Raw genomic sequence first — 19,705 nt, forward strand, 5'->3', positions numbered from 1 at the left:
GTTACTGTGGCTCTCTCTCACTCTCCTTTAGGGAGCTGTTGAAATAAGTTTTCTTCTCATCCACATTTGTTTATTGTTCTTTTTCCTTGCTAATATAATCAGTAAACCAATAAAAGTGAGGCAATGAAGTAATGGTATTGAAACAATGAATCAATAATAGTGAAGCAATAAAGCAAGGTAGTGAGGCAGTGGAGCAGTAATAGTGAAGCAATGAAGCAGTAACAATGAGTCTATGAAGCAATATTAGTAAACAATGAAACGGTGGTAGTGGAACAGTGGATGAATCAGACCATTATAAGATCATAGCATGAGGAGTCAGCAGACCTACACGTGGCACTTCCCGTGGTCAATGAAGAGTGGTAAGAGCAGAAATAAAGGTAAGTGTGGTGGTAGATTGGAACGAAATTATCTCGTTTAAACAAAATCACGCTATGAATCTTCTTCACTTTGGAAATTTAAGTGTATGACGTAATTAGCAAATGTGTCAAACAAAAAAAAATGCATTACAGTAACATTTTTTACTTCCAACAGGCCTGTCTTTAAGAATAATAAACAAATACATAATAATACCTAATAATGCCTAAATTTGAAGGCACTTTTAAACTTACAAAAAAAAATATATCACACGCCCTCTGGTAGGTTACTTTTCAATTACAGCTTCCATTGATTGACCCAGGGAGGAGGAAAAAAAAAAAAATACCAGTGATTACAGTACGGAGACCTGATGAAGGTGATGCATCGTTTTCCTCAAAATGACGTTACGAGAAAGGAGTCGATGCAAGACAAGCCCGCGGGCGTATGCGAGGTTCTTGTATCAAGGCAAGTATAGACAGGTGGTGATAAGTGGGCTCACCGTCACTGTAGACGTAGAGGGATTGTAAGTAGGATTGGGTAGTTCTTTATACCAAAGGTCCCATTATTTCTCTACACAAGCGATGTGAGAGGTGAGTTGGGTAGTGTTACAGCTATTTCCGTGTCTAGGTTGTAGTGGTTCATGAACGTAAGTTCCGTATTTATCTATTTACTTTTATATCCATTTGATTATGTAGTTGGTTAGTTTATTACTATTATTTATTTATTTATTTATTTATTTTGCCATTTACTATGTGTGAAAGCGATAGACAAAAAATGGGGGAAAAAAAAAAGTATGCGTGTTTCTATATTACAGAATAACCAAGTTTGGTTATGTGGTTCAAGGGAGAAACCGAACACCCTGACGAAGGCGTAGGCACCGGTACTGATGGGTGAAGTATCCTTCCTGCGCCAAGGACACGCTATACAGGACCATATCATACGTAAAACACTTCTGCGATGCAATTCCATTACATTTAAAATTTAAGATTCTACTTGGTTACTTGGGTTTTTAAGAATGTTTTTAGTGGTATGGTGACATATTATCCAGACTACTACATTATGAACAAGAGAAACACCCTTTAGAATCTGGCTGAGTGATCATAGAAAATAGTCGTGGTCAGAGAGCAAAGTATTTCTAAATACAGGCTGAAAACCTGAAATTCTTCCCCCCCTCACCTTTGGGGGAATTCCCCCTTGGTTGAGAACTCCTGGGCTAAATGGTTACTGAGTCTGAATGGAACCTATTACATCAGGATTATTTTATAAGTTTTAGTTTCATTGTTGTTTACTATTTTATAAGTTTTAGTTTCATTGTTTTTTACGGACTTTTTAAACAATGTGTATATAGGCAATTGCCACCCAGCCAGCCTTCCCAAGACGCCCACACCCACACACATACAAAAGAGGCAGAAACCTTCTTGCCACCCAGCCAGCCTTCCCAAGATACCCACACCCACACACATACGAAAGTGGCAGAAACCTTCCTGCCACCCAGCCAGCCTTCCCAAGACACCTACACCCATGCAAATACGAAAGTGGTGGAAACCTTAATGCGACTCATATCAGGAATTCTCTCTCTCTGTCTCTCTATCTCTCTCTCATGATGGGATAAGTCAAGGCGGATTACTTAGCTAATCTCTCCTATATTCCAGTTTTTTTTCACGTTGGCGGTTTTGTCTATAAGATTACCTCAGTAGTGCAGCGTATATTAAGGAACCTATATGTATAAAATCCTTGGCGTGCATCCACTGGTGTTAGTTGTGTTCAGATGATACTTCAATATTAATTAAACCAAATGCACATTTTAAAACTATATATTACCTGTATGAATACAGGTGAAAACAGTTGATAATCGTATATAGTCACACGAGCCTCTGCTGATGTTAAATGGTTAAGTAGTAATTAAAGGGAATGCATGTTTCAAGCCCTTTATCCGTACATAAAACCGAATAGAACAGAATGAGAATGCTAGAAGAAAGTCACGTAAGTCCTAAGTAGAACTGAGCATGACAAGCGTACTGTCTTTTGGTCCTGTGAAGATAGTGATTGGGTGTGCGAGAGTCGGTGTGTCTTCAATTGGCTGGGGAGAGGAGGAGGGTCATTGACAGGTCTAGCGAGGTAGTGCAGAGAGAGAAGCGAAAGGTTGAGGATGTGTGAGGTGACGTCCTGCGTTAGTGTTCTAGGAAATTAATACTAGCTTCCTGAACGGTACCTGTGTTGTTGCCGCTGTGTTAGAAACTTTACAAGGACTGGGACGGGTGAGTGTAACAAGGGGATGTTTATTAAGCCCTGTTCACACATTGGCTAATTTTTATAGCGACTCCGTTGCGACTTCATGAACGGCGACTGTGCTGCGAATTGTGTGGCGACTCTCATGCTTGATGAACGTGCTGCGAACACACTGTGAATGCGCTGCCACTTCACTGCGAATGCAGTGCAACTCACCGATGGAGTAAGCTTATATGGGAGACGATCATAAACCTTTTCAAGTTTGTATGAGCTCTCCTTGTGTGTGCGCATCAACTTTTGTTGCACAATACTGCATTTTGTAGTTCTAAAGTGTTATGACAACTTTTATGAGGTAGTTACACCTCCGTAGTGAAAATCCTTCATCGCCACCTTTGGTCATACGTCCGCCCATACCAGAAAACGACACTCACTCAGAACTCACAGATAACTCCTGGAAGAGGCCGATCAAGCCTGTGACTCCAGCTCCAAATAACACATTCTGGATCTTATGGTCACGTTGTCGAACCTGTGATCGAGGCACGCTATTTTTGCAGTGTAATCAAATCTTTGTTCTTCATCTATCCATACTTTAACTTTCTTTCAAACTCATGAACTGATTCAGCATTTACCACACAGTCTGGGAGGCTATTCCAATTATTCACCACTATATTACAGAAGGAATACTTTCTGATGTCTAATCATGCTCTTTGCTTGAATATTTTCTTTCCATGACCTCGAGTTTCCAATCCTTCCTGCATTGCATCTTAAACAAACCTTCACATACATCTCTGTCGTACACTCCATTGACAATTTTCAAGGTTTCCACCATATCTCCTCTTGATCTCCTATATGGCAGCGTTGGTAGATCTAGTTTCTTCAACCTTTCTTCATAGGAGAGATCCTTTAGGCCTGGTACCAATTTTGTTGCCCTGTGCTGAACCCTTTCAACAGCCTCCATATCCTTCTTCTTGTAGGGAAACCACACCTGATTGGCATATTAAAGGTGTGGTTGAATCAATGCCACATACAAAGATTTAACTATTTCCTTATCCATGGTAATGAATGTCCTTCTTATTAAAACAATCATCATGTTTGCTTTATTTATTTTCTCTGCTAAATGTTCATTGAAATTTAAATCCTGGTTGATCTTTACTCCTAAATCTTTTTCTACTTTAATCTGGTTCAGATCTTCATCCAAAGTATATTGAAATATATCTGTATTTGTTCTACCAATCCTCATCAAATTGCATTTCTTGGGATGGAACCTTAATAGCTATTTCTTTGACCATTCATTCATTCTATTGAAATTATCTTATAATTTCCTAGTCACTCTCATCCTTTATCATTCTGAAGACTTTGGTATCATTTGCATACAAAAACATCTCGCTATTCAGTATTATTTCCGGGAGGTTGTTAATATATATACATATGTATACATATATATAATATATATATAATATATAACATATATATATATTATGTATAATATATTATATATATATTAAATATATAATATATATATAACATATATATAATATGTATACATAGCAAATCCGTCTCATCCTCTCCCATGTCACACATCTGGCACACTTTGCTGCGGGACTCAGACCACCTGTAACTCCTTGCATTCACATCCATACACTGTGCCCTCGCTCGGAAGAGAAGATCACCACCCAGGCTTCCATCATACCACCTTTCATACCTCGGGGCCTCTTTCTCCTTGTACCATTCCAAGGTCTTCTTTCTTTCCATCTCATTCTTCCATTCATTCAATCCCACACATTTCACTTCTTTGTCTATCTCATTCTTCCATTTTCTCACATCCCATTCGGCTCCCACTCTGCCTCCTCTTGTTACCACCCATTCACGCTCATTTTGATTCCTACCAGCCATTCTTATCGCCCACACAACTTGCAATCCATTCCTGTCTGTCATTCTCATGCATCTCTTCCTCCATTTGCTTCCACTTTCATTCCACAGGTACACCTTCCTTGCTATTCTTGCATCATCCATTCTCTCAAGCCTAATCTTGTACCTAAGTGTGGCTTTTGTCAGTCTTTCTCTGAAGGTGCTCCATCCCATGTCACCTCTCAAGGCTTCAACTGCTGTGCACCTCGGTGCACTCAGTGCCATCCTTGCTACTCTATTCTGGCCCACTTCTAACTTATCAATTTCACTTTCATTCCATGCAATCACATCCATACCATACATTATACATGGCACAGCCACACTCTTCCACACTTCTCTCAACACATCATACTTACTTGCGCTCATCCTTGCCGCGCTTCCCAGTCGACCTACCCACTGGTTTAGCATACTTATCTTTTCATTCTTTGCCTTTGCACACCCACTAGGACTCATCCACATCCCTAAGTACTTGTATTCTTGCACCTGTCTCAACTCATTCTCTCCAAGTCTCCATACCACATTACTTTCATCCTCTGACCTATTCACAATCATTACTTTGCTTTTCTCACTGCTAAACCTTACTCCAAAGTCTCTACCATAGCCATCCACTACATCCAACAAACTTTGAAGCTCATCTGCCGATTCACTCATAACAACTACATCATCTGCATAAAGGAGCACACATACATTCTTCCATTCTTGATGGTACAGGTGGCACAGGATCACTCCTGAGTCAGGCCTTTGGATCGGCAACTCCTGTAGAAGGGGAAAAAAAAGAGAGAAACGAACAGCATCCTCTATCCTAATTGTTCATACACCTGGTTTTCTTGGGCAGTAGACTGGGTACAACTAACTTACATATTTAAAAGACAAATTTGCCTTTTTTGCAGGTTTATTGATGAAGTGTGGAAGAAGAGGAGGAAGGAACAATGATATTCGACCAACTGTGGCATCTGGGGGCTTCACTTGACTGGGACACCTGTGTTTACCATGGATGCAGTGAGAGGCTGGCCTGTGTGTCTGTCTGTACATCCGTAAGCATACCTGTCCTCATAAACTCTGACACACACACATACACGCGCGCGCACAAACAAGAAATTTCACCAAAACACTTTTCCTCGCAGTGACGGAAGCATTTGTCTGTCCGTACGATGCTGGGCTGGTGTACCGCAAGGAGGCTCTCGTCAACTGGTGCTGCAGCCTTCAGTCGGCCATCTCGGACATTGAAGTGGACCGCCTGCACCTGACAGGACCCACGGAGCTCGCAGTCCCGGGCTACAGCAAACCGGTCAACTTGGAAAAGATGTATGACCACTTACAGACTGGCAGACTCAGGTAGGTGGTGAAGGGGTAACTAAACAGGTGTACTGATTTATTTAGGTAATAGAGGAGGGACTTCACTTTCTCCTATATTGAAATTTCCCTTGTTCATTATTTTGTAATTCTCTTTCTTTCCCTCTTTCCTTCTCTAATTTACTTTCTATAATCATTTAGACTCCTTCATTCCTTCCTCCCTTCATTCCTTCCCTCCCTGTCATCTACACCTAACCTAACCCATCAGAGGAGTTAGGAGGCCATCATCAGCACCGCATGTCCTGAGACAATGCTTGGGGACACTGCCATCACGGTGCACCCCGAGGACCCCTGCTACACCCACTTGCACGCCCAACGCCTGCTTCACCCACTGCGGCGGGAGACCATACCTGTGATTACTGACACTGTGGTGGACCCTGAGTTTTGGAACAGGTGTGTGAGTTGAAAATTAATGATGTAATGGTTGTAGTAATGAATTATTGAATATTTACCATATTTTTTTTGTTTTTTTAATTTTTGGTAGGCAAAATAGATGACAAATTAATCATAGTGATGTTTTTTAATTAGTTTTTCCTTTGTGCAGGTATGATTGGCAGAGAATAATGATTAGTGATGCTTGCGGTGATGTCTTTTGAGGTTCCTGGTGTTGTAGGTGGGAGGTGATGATGTTAAAGGCAGTGATGAAAGTGGCAGTGATTCTTTTGAGTGTTCTGTCATATTTGTTAGAGTTTTCAGTTAATTTATCTTTGTGGTAAGTGAGATAGATAGAGAATAATTATATTTTTTAGACTTCTCTTATTTTCTCGCGTTCTTATAAAAGAGTTTGAGATTGCATATACAAATTTAAGACGACAAACCAAAGCCGTTAGTGCAGCATTTCAAATCACACAAGTTTCATGCGTAATTTCATATACAAAGAAGCAGTCATTAATTTAATATGTTCCTTATTTGTCATGATGAATGGTAAATAAAGTGACCTGAACATCCATCCACAGGTGCAGTAAAGGTCACACCAGGTCACAGCCACGAGGACAGTCAGGTCAGGGGGAGATACAGCATTCTATTCCTCTCCATTCTTGACAGCAGAGGAAAGGTCACCAATATTGTGTCAGAGTTTGAGGTCAGGGAGAGGAAATTGAGCCTGTGTTTAGAAATGCTTTGCTCTCACTAAGATTATTTGCAAAGGCCACAGAGATACCTAGCTGGGTTCTCAAGATTAATAATGTAGAAATGTTGTTAATCTATCACTAGAACCATTAAAACATTCTTGAAAACCCGTATTATTTCATGATGAGTATTTTTCAAGGCCACAGAGATACCTAGCTGGGTTCTCAAGATTAATAATGTAGAAATGTTGTTAATCTATCACTAGAACCATTAAAACATTCTTAAAAACCTGTATTATTTCATCAGGAGTATTTTTCAAGGCCACAGAGATACCTAGCTTGGTTCTCAAGATTAACAATGTAGAAATGTTGTTAATCTATCACTAGAACCATTAAAACATTCTTGAAAACCCGTATCATTTCATCACGTGTATTTTTCAAGGCCACAGAGATATTTAGCCAGGTTCAATTTTCTTGGAGTAGCTTATTAAATTTGTGGCACACAATCAGCTTCCTCTGAATGTGTGTGTGTGTGTGTGTATTTTACCTAGTTGTATTTGTATGCAAGTGATAGAAAAGGACATAGTAAGAAACTGAAAAAGACCACATACAGAAGAGAACTCAAGAAATATAGCTTACCACGTAGATGTATAACAGTTTGAAATTAACTTAGTGAAGAGATTTTGTGTGCTAAAACAATTCATGAATTTAAGACAAAGTTAGATGCAAAGAAATAGAGACAGGACAGCACAAGACCAAGTATGGCTGTTTTCCTGTATCTCACAAGGTAAATACAGCTAGGTAAACACACACGCACACAAATAAGTAAAAATGTATAGAAAGTCAAGACACCATTAGCATCTTTAATTTTTGCCAATGGGTGTCAGTGTTTTCAGACCAAAGCAAGACTAATTTCATCCTCAATAATTTATTCAAATCTTAGGATACATGCACCTGATCCAGAATCTGACAAACTAAGGTACAATTACATAACCAAGACTAGGCACATTTTGCATTTAGTGAATACATATTTGTGTAAGGATTCATGTATATATTTTCTTTATTTCCTGTTTTTAATAATGACTTAAGAAGTGAAGGGATATAATACTATATCAGATCTTTAGGTATGCATATGTAGGTGAAATTAAATTATGTATATCAAATCTTTCTGTATACATATACAGTTACATCAGTTTGTAAACATTAACTTAGTAATTTTTAAAGCTATAGGTGAAATAATTTTTGTCCTTAGTTTATATGAATACAAATCTTTAAAGACACTGGAAATGTATTAAATGAAAAAAAAAAAAAAATCTACAGTACATTCCAATTTATTAGTTTTCATTCATGATTTTTTTCCTCTCTCTCTCTCTCTCTCTCTCTCTCATTATTTATTTATTTTTAATAAATGCAACTCATGATTCATCTGCACTTGCATGCCACTTCCTCATGAGTGTTACTAGTTTCTTAGCACTTATAAAATAGTTACTCTTCTCAACTTATTACAAGGAACCTACAAGCTAGTAAGAAAGCTGTTGTAAAATTTGTGCACTGAATTTCTACAGTAATCATCACATGGCAATTAGAAATTTTCATGTGTGTCAAGTTCAAGAGCTAATAATTACATCAGAATAGAGTTTTCTTGCATTTCAGCAACAGCTGATATGTGTGTCAAAACAGATGCAACAAAGCCATTGAAATCCCTGCGAACACTTCCGCTGTCCTCTTCCAGTTGCGTGTCAATCAGTGGAATCTTGCTGAATGCATTGGCTAAAAACAGAGGGTCTTAATATTATCAAGTCTGAGTACAACTGAAGTGTTTCACATTAGAAGGTAAACTGAGATTATATTACTGGAAAGCAAGTTTTGACTGATTAGACTATTTGAATGACATATCAAGATCAACCAATAACAGCTTCATTTGTGGTGGGTTAGGTTAGGTTAGGTTATATTAGACTACATTAAAGTGCCTATCACACTAGCACTTGTAGTGTCCACCTTCCTACAAAGTGAGACACTAGCTTATTCTACCATCTTACTCTCAGAGCTAGGGTGTTGCCTGAATCATTTGTGATGTAGCATCAACAGTCAACATTAAGGATCCAAAATGGCACTGGGTTGTTCTCATCTCATATCATATAATATTCTAATGTTAAACCTCAAATCATAGAAATATCAATAAAATATATGTTTATTACCCATGCATGAAGGTTAGTGAGTGAGAAATTACTTGAGGCACCTACAGTCATGACAATCTAAGCAACATGCTGGCCGAAATGAATGTTTTATATTCCATTGTCCTATTCCACCATCCTACAATGGCAGGAGACAAAGTCAGAATGGCACCCACAATAATATCACAAATCCATCCAAGTGAAATTACCAACAGAACTATGGGGCCATCAGAAGCTGGTGCTAGAGTAAAATGAGTCACATCAGATTAGGAAGTGCATGTATGTAACATACATTTTGGCCTAGTAAAATTCATAAAATAATTACACAATATCTTTATCAGTGGTTTTGATTACCATTAGTATTCAAAAGAATGGAACATGATAAAATAACATAAATAAATAATGGGTGGATGCTAGACACAATCTAATGCACTTTCATGACATTTCTAACAAATTTATTCTGGGAAAAACACCACCCAATAGATTGCTTTCATTTCATTATGCTAGCTATAGAACACAAACATCAAAGAAGAGTCTGACATCAAACCCAGCTTCCTGTCAGTTCACTGAGGAAATATTACAATAGTGCAAAATTTAAATCACATTTTTTTCTGTTTATATCATACTGGTTCTAGGCACCTCATTTAAGTGTGAAAACTATCAACACACATAAAAGAACCAGCTGAGCAGGTCCAGCCATTTCATCCAAAAATAGGTGGACACAGCAGAAAAGTGTTACCTCTCCCTATCCAGAGAGGCTTCTATGTTTCTTGCAAGTGATCCTATATTCTGTCTACCTTTCACAACTCACAACCTTCACCATCCATCTCACTTTGCTTACCTAGCACTGTTCCTAGATATTGTATCCACCCATCATGTTCTTTCTCTATGAGGAGGCAGTAGACACCTGCTGAAATAATTACTTCCAGTGAGGTATGAAGCACTGGATCAAGGGGTACTGTGAACTTATCAGTAACCTAGCTGTGACCTCACTGAACATTTTCCATTTGTGTCACAGCCTGCCCTCTAAAAACAACTCTCTGCTTTCACACAAAACTGCATGCATCTACTTACACACACACCCTTCAGTCAAAATTCTAAATTAAATATGGCAACTCCTATACCAGCCTCAGAGTCTGGGGAGGGGACCACAAATGTCCCCTTGTCAGACTGCTTTTCTTCTGGTTTTGACCCTAAGTGTCTTGACATCCCCCCTCAATTATTTCTTCATTAACTTCTGCAACATTCACAGTCTTAGGTCAAATTTTCAATCCACAGAACACCATCTCTCCTCTACTAAACCTCATCTTTTCCTCAATGAAACACAGGTGTCTGAAGCAACTGACAGTAACCCCTTCTCTGTCCCTTCCTACTTTATACTCATTTTCAATCCAAAGCTGGATGTTGCATCAATGTGCACAACAACTTAATTTGCTCTCAAGCCCTCACTCTTGAATCTTCTGAATTTTCCACCATCTGGCTATAACTACAAAGTCACTCTCAAACTAAATTTACTAAATTTATCCATGCTGTATATCTCTCCCCTAATTTTTCTGACAATAAAGAATTCTATGATTACTTACAAAGTGGAACACGTTCTGACTCTCTTCCCTTCTGCAGAGATCTCCATTCTTAGAGACTTCAATGTTCACCACCAGCTTTGGTTTTCCTCTCACTTCACTTACCATCCTGATGAACTAACCTTTAACTTTGCTATCCTTCACAACCTAGAGCAGCTTTCCTCTCCCTTCACTGACCATCCCGGTGAATTAGCCTTTAACTTTGCTATCCTCCATGACTTAGAGAAACTGGTGCAACACCCTACTCATTTTCCTGACAGTTTTGAAGATACACCCAACATTCTTGATTTTCCTAACTTATAATACTTCAGCTTATGTTGTCATCCTATCTTTTCTGTTGGGCTCCTCCAATCACAACTTCATATCTGTATCTTGTCCTATCACTCCAATCCCTCCTCAGGATCCCCAAAAGCATAAGTTATATGCTATGACAAAAAATGACTACCACCTAATACTGCACAGTGCCAACAAGAAAGAAGGGAAATCGCTCTAGTTGGTGAAAAACAGAATTCTACATGTATATATTAATCAATCAATACTCAGCTGCCATATATTCATTATGCCTTAATGGCTTGGCTATGATGGGAGCTCTGCATGGCAACACAGCTAGATTGTGGGTGATACTCACATAGTTTCCCTCCCTTTCCCTGGACACCTGGCTTGTGGTGGCAGAAGACAATACATTGTGCCTCCCTCACTCCCTGCTGTGCTGCAAACTGGTTATACAGGGAGTCAAGGATGCGTGCCTGGTCATCTCGTCCAGGGTTATACACGAACACTACACCATTGCAACCCCTTTGAATGGCTGGCCAGCAACTCTCAAATCTATAGAACAAGAGTGGGCATTAGAAATTAATGTAAAATAAATAAATAAATAAAATACTATTATTTATAAGTAAAGGCAGAAATATGTATCAGTGAGACGGATGTAGTCATAAAACATTAATACAAATAGAAAAGTTGCTGTAATCATTTATGACAATGCATACTATATAAGTACACAGTACATTAGCTTTACATGTTTATACCATCCTGGTATACTGACCATCCTGGTGAACTAGCCTTCAACTTTGCTATCCTCCATGACCTAGAGCAATTGGTGCAGCACTCTACTCGCATTCCTAACCGTCTTGGAGATACACCAAACATTCTTGACCTTTTCCTGACCTCTAATCCTTCTGCTTATGCTGTCACCCTCTCTTCTCCATTGGGCTCCTCTGATCCCAATCTCATATCTGTATCTTGTCCTATCGATCCAATCCCTCCTCAGGATCCCCCTAAGCGAAGGTGCCTCTGGTGTTTTGCCTCTGATAGCAGGGGGGACCTGAGGAGGCATTTTGCTGATTTTCCTTGGAATGATTACTGCTTCCATGTCAGAAACCCATCTTTGTGTGCTGAGTGCATAACAGAGATGATAGTGTCTGGCATGGAGGCGTACATTCCTCACTCTTTATCTCAACCTAAACCTTCCAAACTTTGGTTCAACACAGCTTGTTCTCATGCTATACATGAGAGAGGTTATTTCATGCTACCTATTAAAATTCTTCATAATGATGTTTTCCATGCCCTTGCTGGCCTAAACTCTCAGAAGGCTTATGGACCTGATGGGATCCCTCCTACTGTTTTCTGAAACTGTGCCTCTGTGCTTGCACCTTGCCTAGTCAAACTTCTTTCAGCTCTGTCTGTCAAAATCCACCTTTCCTTCTTGCTGGAAGTTTGCCGACATTCAACCTGTTCCTAAAAAGGGTGACCAGTTCTAATCCCTCAAACTACCATTTAATTTCCTGCCTATCTAAAATTTTTTTTAATCTATCCTCAACAGGAAGATTCTTAAACATCTATCACTTCACAACCTTCTATCTGATCGCCAGTATGGGTTCCGTCAAGGCCACTCTACTGGTGATCTTCTGGCTTTCCTTACTGAGTCTTGGTCATCCTCTTTTAGAGATTTTGGTGAAACTTTTGCTGTTGCCTTGGACATATCAAAAGCTTTTGATAGAGTCTGGCACAAAGCTTTGATTTCCAAACTACCCTCATACGGTTTCTATCCTTCTCTCTGTAACTTCATCTCGAGTTTCCTTTCTGACCGTTCTATTGCTGCTGTGGTAGACGGTCACTGTTCTTCTCCTAAATCTATTAACAGTGGTGTTCCTCAGGGTTCTGTCCTGTCACCCACTCTCTTCTTATTATTCATTAATGATCTTCTAAACCAAACTTCTTGTCCTATCCACTCCTACGCTGATGATACCACCCTGCACTTTTCCACGTCTTTTCATAGACGTCCAACCCTTCAGGAGGTAAACATATCATGCAGGGAAGCCACAGAACGCCTGGCTTCTGATCTTTTTAAAATTTCTGAATGGGGCAGAGCAAACTTGGTATTGTTCAATGCCTCAAAAACTCAATTCCTCCGTCTATCAACTCGACACAACCTTCCAGACAGCTATCCCCTCTTCTTCAATGACACTCAACTGTCCCCCTCTTCCACATTGAACATCCTCGGTCTGTCCTTTACTTATAATCTGAACTGAAAACTTCACATCTCATCTCTAACTAAAACAGCTTCTATGAAGTTAGGTGTTCTGAGACGTCTACGCCAGTTTTTCTCACCCCCCCAGCTGCTAACTCTGTACAAGGGCCTTATCCGTCCATGTATGGAGTATGCTTCACATGTCTGGGGGGTTCCACTCATACCGCTCTTCTAGACAGGGTGAAATCAAAAGCTTTTCGTCTCATCAACTCCTCTCCTCTAACTGACTGTCTTCAGCCTCTCTCTCACCGCCGCAATGTTGCATATCTAGCTGTCTTCTACTGCTATTTTCATGCTAACTGCTCTTCTGATCTCGCTAACTGCATGCCTCCCCTCCTTCCGCGGCCTCGCTGCACAAGACTTTCTTCTTTCTCTCACCCCTATTCTGTCCACCTCTCTAACGCAAGAGTTAACCAGATTCTCAATCATTGATCCCTTTCTCTGGTAAACTCTGGAACTCCCTGCCTGCTTCTGTATTTCCACCTTCCTATGATTTGAATTCCTTCAAGAGGGAGGTTTCAAGACACTTATTCATCAATTTTTGACCACTGCTTTGACCCTTTTATGGGACTGGCATTTCAGTGGGCATTTTTTTTTATTAGATTTTTGTTGCCCTTGGCCAGTGTCCTTCCTACATAAAAAAAAAAAAAAATGACTGTCTTCAGCCTCTTTCTCATTGCCACAATATTGCATTTTCTGTCTTGCTATCTTCTACCACTATTTTCATGCTATCTGCTCTTCTGATCTTGTTAACTGCATGTCTCCCTTCCTCCCACGGCCTCGCTGCACAAAACTTTCTTCTTTCTCTCATCCCTCTTCTGTCCACCTCTCTAATGCAAGAATTAACTAGACAATCATGCATCACTTTTTCTGATAAACTCTGGAATTCCCTGCCTGCATCTGTATTTCCTCTTTCCTATGACTTGAACTCTCTCAAGAGGGAGGTTTCAAGACACTTATCGTTCAATTTTTTATGATTCTCTTGACATCTCTTTTGGGATTGGTACCTTAGTGGGATTTTTTTCTTTTTTGTTTCCCTTGGCTAGTGACTCATAAAAAAAAAAAAAAAAAAAAAAAAAAAAACTGAGCATTGCTGTGATGGTGAGACATGCCACCAATCTGGATCCAAAGTTGGATTCCAATGTTTCTTCAGGCACCAATGAAGAGATTAAACCTATAGACATGTGCCTAAAATCAGCCCAGCAAAAACTTCCTCAGTCATCTGTGGAGATTTCTTTGACCACCATCTGAAGCCAATTGACCCACTCTTTAGGCAGAAAAACCCTGGATCTCACTGAATCAAACAGTATCCCCAGGAACAGCTTTCTCTGGCTGGGCAATCAAGTTAGATTTTATCAGGTTGACTTGAGCCCCTAAGGGCAAGCCAACAAATGGCTGCCACGATGCACATCTGCTGAGTTGGACCTGACACCAACCGATCATCTAGGTAGCAGAGCAAAGACATATTTGGATGGTTTGGCCAAGAAATTACTTAGATGAACAACTGCAGAGTGGGGGCAAAGCAAAAACAAACAGTTCCAAACTGAAAAATCCTGGCTAATCACACATGCCACAGATACTTGCATGATGACCACAAACGAACTGGAACCTGGAATAGGCATCCTTCAGGATCAGACACCATCCACTTCACCTTGCCCACAAACTTAAAAATGGATCCACTGTTTCCATACTGATGGGAATTGCCAATGAAAATCAATTCAAACCTGAAAGTTTGAACACAGCTCACCCCCTCTATCATTACTGCCTGAAAAGCTTTGCTTCATATAGGCAAGCTGCATCAGATATTAAATTATCAAATTCTTCCAACTGTACAAAAATTTGTTGGCTATGAATAATTGTTTCAAATGTTTCAAATATTTCACCTTGGCCACCAAGAACAAGTAGACATAGAAGCCATCAAACTTGTCCAAGATGAGTCCTTCTCCAGCATTTCCTCTACTGTGAAACCAAACACTACATATTGCTGTCATCCTTTTGCATACATAGGGAACTTGAGAACCCCTGACAGGATGCAGAAAGGACACAGGATACTCATCATGCAGAATCAAAGCTAAGCCACAAATGAAAAACAAAAACAATTGTACTCATGAACTTGGAAAACAAAAAAAAAAGAGCCAGTGAAAAAAGTATAGTTGTAATATGGACATCTTTTATGCTGAACAGCAGAGAAAAATAAAGAAATGAGACTGAAATCATGATATGGAATGGTAACATGCCTGAGTATGGCTGCACAGATAGAGAGTCTGTGGCAAAGAAAATGGATGAAGTAACTTTGGTGTTCTATCATTCTTGGATCATGTAGCTGTGATGTGTGGGTGTAAGTTTGTTGTGTGTGAATGAGGGCTTAACAATTATTAATAACCATGGGTATTTGCATCTGTAATAACAGAATGTACTCATATTCACTTAACAATCATTAATAACTGAGTATATTTGCACGTGCAACAACAAACCATGTATACTCATAAAATTTAATACAAAAACTTACAAGCATTTCATATCTCACCTTCTGTCTCCACTGACATCCCACAACTCAACCTCTACCTTGGTGGTCATATTATTAACATTCAGATTTGGAATCTCAAACTCCACAATGCGACATCCTTTCGTTGGACGATATCCTCCACCCCCAACCTCTCCCGCCTCACTCAGGAAGTTGGTCAGGGTAGTCTTGCCACACTGCAAAAATGAAAGATTGTCAAAAACACTGTAAGTGCATGCACACACACACACACACACACACACACACACACACACACACACACACACACACACACACACACCCTATGCAAAAACAAATCTTGAAGAACTTAAAAAACAATTACGGAAGTATAAAAGTATAAAGCTGTTAAAAGACAAGGAAGAATAGACAAAATATGAAACACTATTAGGTAAGTACAATTAGGGAATGTTTAAATTTGTACCAATGTAGAGTGAAAATGAGCAGGCATAGTTGGTATAATGCCAGATCTGTGAAGGCCAAAAAGGACAAGGACAAAGCATGAAAGAAGGTGAAGAAGCAGTGGAATGAAGGGAATAGAGAATATAAAAAAGCAAGAAATTAATATCCTAGGATAAGAAAAGAATGAAGAAAGGAAATTTGAAAAGGATATAATGAACAAATGTAAAGGGGGACATAAGCTTTTCTCTTGGTATATAAATGATAAAAATGAAACATAAAGATAATATAAATAAGTTAAAAAGAGGCTGAAGGACACATGAAGATGATGAAAATGAATCATAGATAGTATTATTAAGTTAAAAAGAGGCAGAAGGATATATGAAGATGACAAAAAGCAGAGCAAAATTAAGAATGAGAGTTTTAAATCCATATTTATAAAGGAGGCAGATTTTGTATTGCCTGCAGGTAAAGTATCAAATGAAAGGTTGCATGAAATTAAGGTGGAAAAGTATGAAATCTACAAGGTGTTGGATGACTTAGATATTAGAAAAGCAATAGGACCAGATGGTGTGTCAGGGTGGGTATTGAAAGAATGTAGAGACCAACTGGTGGAGCCAATCTGGAATGTGGTAAATAATTCACTGAAAGAAGGAAGAGTGACCAAAGAATGGAAAAGAGCCAATATAATGTCTATCTATAAAGGTGACAAAATGGGAGCCACTAAATTACCAGCCATTATCATTAACTAGCATCATAGGTAAACTCTGCAAAATTGCAATAAAGAAACAAATGGGTGCAGTATTTAAAAGAAAATTAACTAATTACAGATAACAATTTGGGTTTTGACAAAGATGACTGTGTGTTAGAAATCTGTTGAGCTTTTATACTAAAGTAATAGATGTGATGCAAGAGAGATGGATGAGTGGATACTGTACATCTCAATATAAAAAGAAGCTGTTGACAGAGTTCCACACAAGTCCACTGTGGAAAAGGAAAAATATAGGAGGTTTAAAAGGGAAAATATTAAGTTGCATGCAAGACTATTTGAAGGTCAGACAAATAAGGAAAATAATCAAAGACAATAGTTCAAGCTGGAGCAAGGTAACAAGTGGATTACCACAAGGGTCTATATTAGCATTGGTTATGTTTCAGATTTACACAAATGATATGCAGAGAGGATTAAATAGCTACATTAATTTGTTTGTTGATGATGCAAAGTTGCTAAGAGCTATAAAGAGCCAGAAGGATTGTAAGAAGCTACAGAGAGAGATTTAGATAAAATTTATGCTTGGAGTCTAAAGTGGAAAAATCTAATTTAATCCTAAGAAATGTCATGTGTTGGAAATAGGAAAAAGTACAAGGAGACCTACATGGAAAAACGACAATGTACAACTTCACATCTTCTATCAATCCTCCATATCCTCAAAGGCATATGGCATTGCAGCCTACTCAGTCACAGATGAACATATTAAGTTGATAATGTCAAAGTCACGAGTAGCACTGATGAAAACCCAATTAGTGGACTGGAAAATTCTGACACCATAACTCATCTGTGAGCCCTACATCTGAACTCAGTAAAAAACCACCTCGCCAGAGTTGACACGATTAAAATTTGGAAAATTTTTCACCATCACTCAGCTATCACACCTGATATGTTTGACTTCCAAATAAACCACATCACCAGAGAACATCATGATTAAATAATGATACCACATTGTAATAATCCAGATGTAGATTTGGTAATTTTCTTGAGTCCTTTCCTGGACTTATTATTGATATATTCTCTACCATTCTTTCACATGTTGCTTATAAATAAAAGGTGGGGGAGAAGTACCTCCATCTTTAAGGGGGGCCCAGGTGAGGGAGGGGCAAAGCTCCCCCAGTTAGGTATGTTAATGTCAGATTAGGATAGTGTCCTTAAGGGTGGTCCCTGGTTAAGTTAGGTTAGTCACCATAGATTTTTGGGCAAAACACTACCTAAACTAACCTAACTCAGGGTCTTCATCCCCCCTTAACCCTGCCTTAAGGACACTAATCTAACCTAACCAGAGAAACAAAACCCCCATGGCCCCCCTCTATGTTAAAGATGTACCTGAAGGTATATGCAAAAGAATGGACGAGAAAAGACCAATAATAAGGCAGAGAAAGGACTCCAGAAAATTACCGTAATTTTTCTTAATAAGACTCTGGAACTCTCTAGCTGACAGTGCAGTGAGTCACTACTATTGACAGATTTAAATCAACTCTTCATAATCACTTGAGAAACTTGCATGAATTTCATTACTAAATTATACTCATTGTGTATTATAACCATAATGCACAGGGCACACCATCCTGTTCGCTACACAGTTACTCTTATGCTACCAATTACAACAAGTATCATGAACTGGCATGCCTGCAGTTAAGCTCTCCCCTCCCCCATAATCTTTTTTTTTTTTTTCTGCACACATCACACTATTAGAGGGTCAACCAGATGAGTAATCCAATAAAGTTTGTCAGTAAGATAAAATTTACCTCTCTCTTTTCATTCTCTTTCTCCAGCCAGTTCATTAACTAAGATCATGAGAGAGAGAGAGAGAGAGAGAGAGAGAGAGAGAGAGAGAGAGAGAGAGAGAGAGAGAGAGAGAGAGAGAGAGATTGATTACCTCTGGCGGGCCCACTATCAGGATCTTCACTTTGTTATGCATCACTTCACTCTTCAGCTGCTTCCCCACACAACCTAGGAAGGCCCGGTAGGATATGCTGGGTAGCGGCTAACTTACTGTTGCCGACTAAGAGCTCTGTTGGTGGGCGACACTGGTAGACTAATAACAATAATAAACAAATAACGCCAAGTTTGTTTGGTTTCTTGTGACAGGGTGGCAGGTATTGTTCTTTCTGTTAACTCACTTCCTTTGATTTTTATATGACAAGTACATAATACAAGAGCGGGATGGATTGTTACGTTCCCCTTTTATTTCCTCTGCTGCTTTTATAAGAAGTATCAACTGTAAAAAAAATAAATAAATAAAGTAACTCGCGGGAAATGTAGACTACAATACGAACAATTCAAACCCACCTTATTTTGACACGTAGGAATGTCAGGGACCGTAAGTGTAAGGCCAGGCGTTTAAAAGGAGGGTATGTATAACTAACTAAAAAAAATCAAGAAATCAATAGTAAATGAATTTAAATACAAATATGATAAAATAAAAATAATTAAATCAAACATTGTTCGAGAAAGAGCACTTCAAGTCTTGAACAAATTAGGATACACTACTGTGTATCGGGGGAGGGAGAGGTAATGGGGGATGGTATAATAGTAAATTCGCCGTCACCCTTCCCCTAATCTCCTGCTGGCCCCTGTTGTCGTGGTGCCTTCTCCCCACTGGCTGGTTCCTCCGAGGTGGGTCACGAAATGGTGGTAAAGAGGGACCACAGCTCCCTCCGTCCGGTGATCCGCCTGTCTGCGTTGCGGTGTAATCACTCAACGAGCACTGTGCAATCTTTTTTATATATATATATATATATATATATATATATATATATATATATATATATATATATATATATATATATATATATATATATATATATATATATATATA

At 39.0% G+C, this 19,705-nt stretch overlaps 2 protein-coding genes across 7 annotated transcripts; one reads left to right on the plus strand and one right to left on the minus strand.

Annotated features, from left to right (window-relative positions):
• The first annotated feature begins 57 nt into the window (after window positions 1-57).
• Window positions 58-7,824, plus strand: LOC135112185 (valine--tRNA ligase-like). 4 transcript variants are annotated; one of them, XM_064026290.1, is made up of 5 exons: window positions 58-377; window positions 5,382-5,505; window positions 5,616-5,826; window positions 6,053-6,237; window positions 6,801-7,824. In XM_064026290.1, the coding sequence occupies exons 2-4, from the start codon at window positions 5,421-5,423 to the stop codon at window positions 6,198-6,200; spliced, it is 444 nt and encodes a 147-aa protein (XP_063882360.1). In that variant the 5' UTR covers window positions 58-377; window positions 5,382-5,420; the 3' UTR covers window positions 6,201-6,237; window positions 6,801-7,824. The 4 variants fall into 4 exon arrangements, 3 of the variants coding, with proteins under 3 accessions (XP_063882360.1, XP_063882358.1, XP_063882359.1); XM_064026288.1 differs by lacking the exon at window positions 58-377 and adding an exon at window positions 2,319-2,612; XR_010274105.1 differs by lacking the exon at window positions 58-377 and adding an exon at window positions 2,407-2,612 and having other exon boundaries at window positions 5,382-5,525.
• On the minus strand, window positions 7,824-19,633 carry LOC135112184 (intraflagellar transport protein 22 homolog). 3 transcript variants are annotated; one of them, XM_064026286.1, is made up of 5 exons: window positions 19,177-19,629; window positions 18,764-18,898; window positions 15,723-15,895; window positions 11,294-11,490; window positions 7,824-8,681 (listed from the first exon to the last, which is right to left on the minus strand). In XM_064026286.1, exons 2-5 carry the CDS (start codon window positions 18,803-18,805, stop codon window positions 8,533-8,535), a joined length of 561 nt encoding a protein of 186 aa, XP_063882356.1. In that variant the 5' UTR covers window positions 18,806-18,898; window positions 19,177-19,629; the 3' UTR covers window positions 7,824-8,532. The 3 variants fall into 3 exon arrangements, with proteins under 3 accessions (XP_063882356.1, XP_063882355.1, XP_063882357.1); XM_064026285.1 differs by having other exon boundaries at window positions 18,764-19,629; XM_064026287.1 differs by lacking the exon at window positions 7,824-8,681 and adding an exon at window positions 8,688-9,995 and having other exon boundaries at window positions 18,764-19,633.
• Window positions 19,634-19,705: the final 72 nt, after the last annotated feature.

This window comes from Scylla paramamosain, chromosome 23, assembly GCF_035594125.1.
Source record: "Scylla paramamosain isolate STU-SP2022 chromosome 23, ASM3559412v1, whole genome shotgun sequence".
NCBI lineage: Eukaryota > Metazoa > Arthropoda > Malacostraca > Decapoda > Portunidae > Scylla > Scylla paramamosain.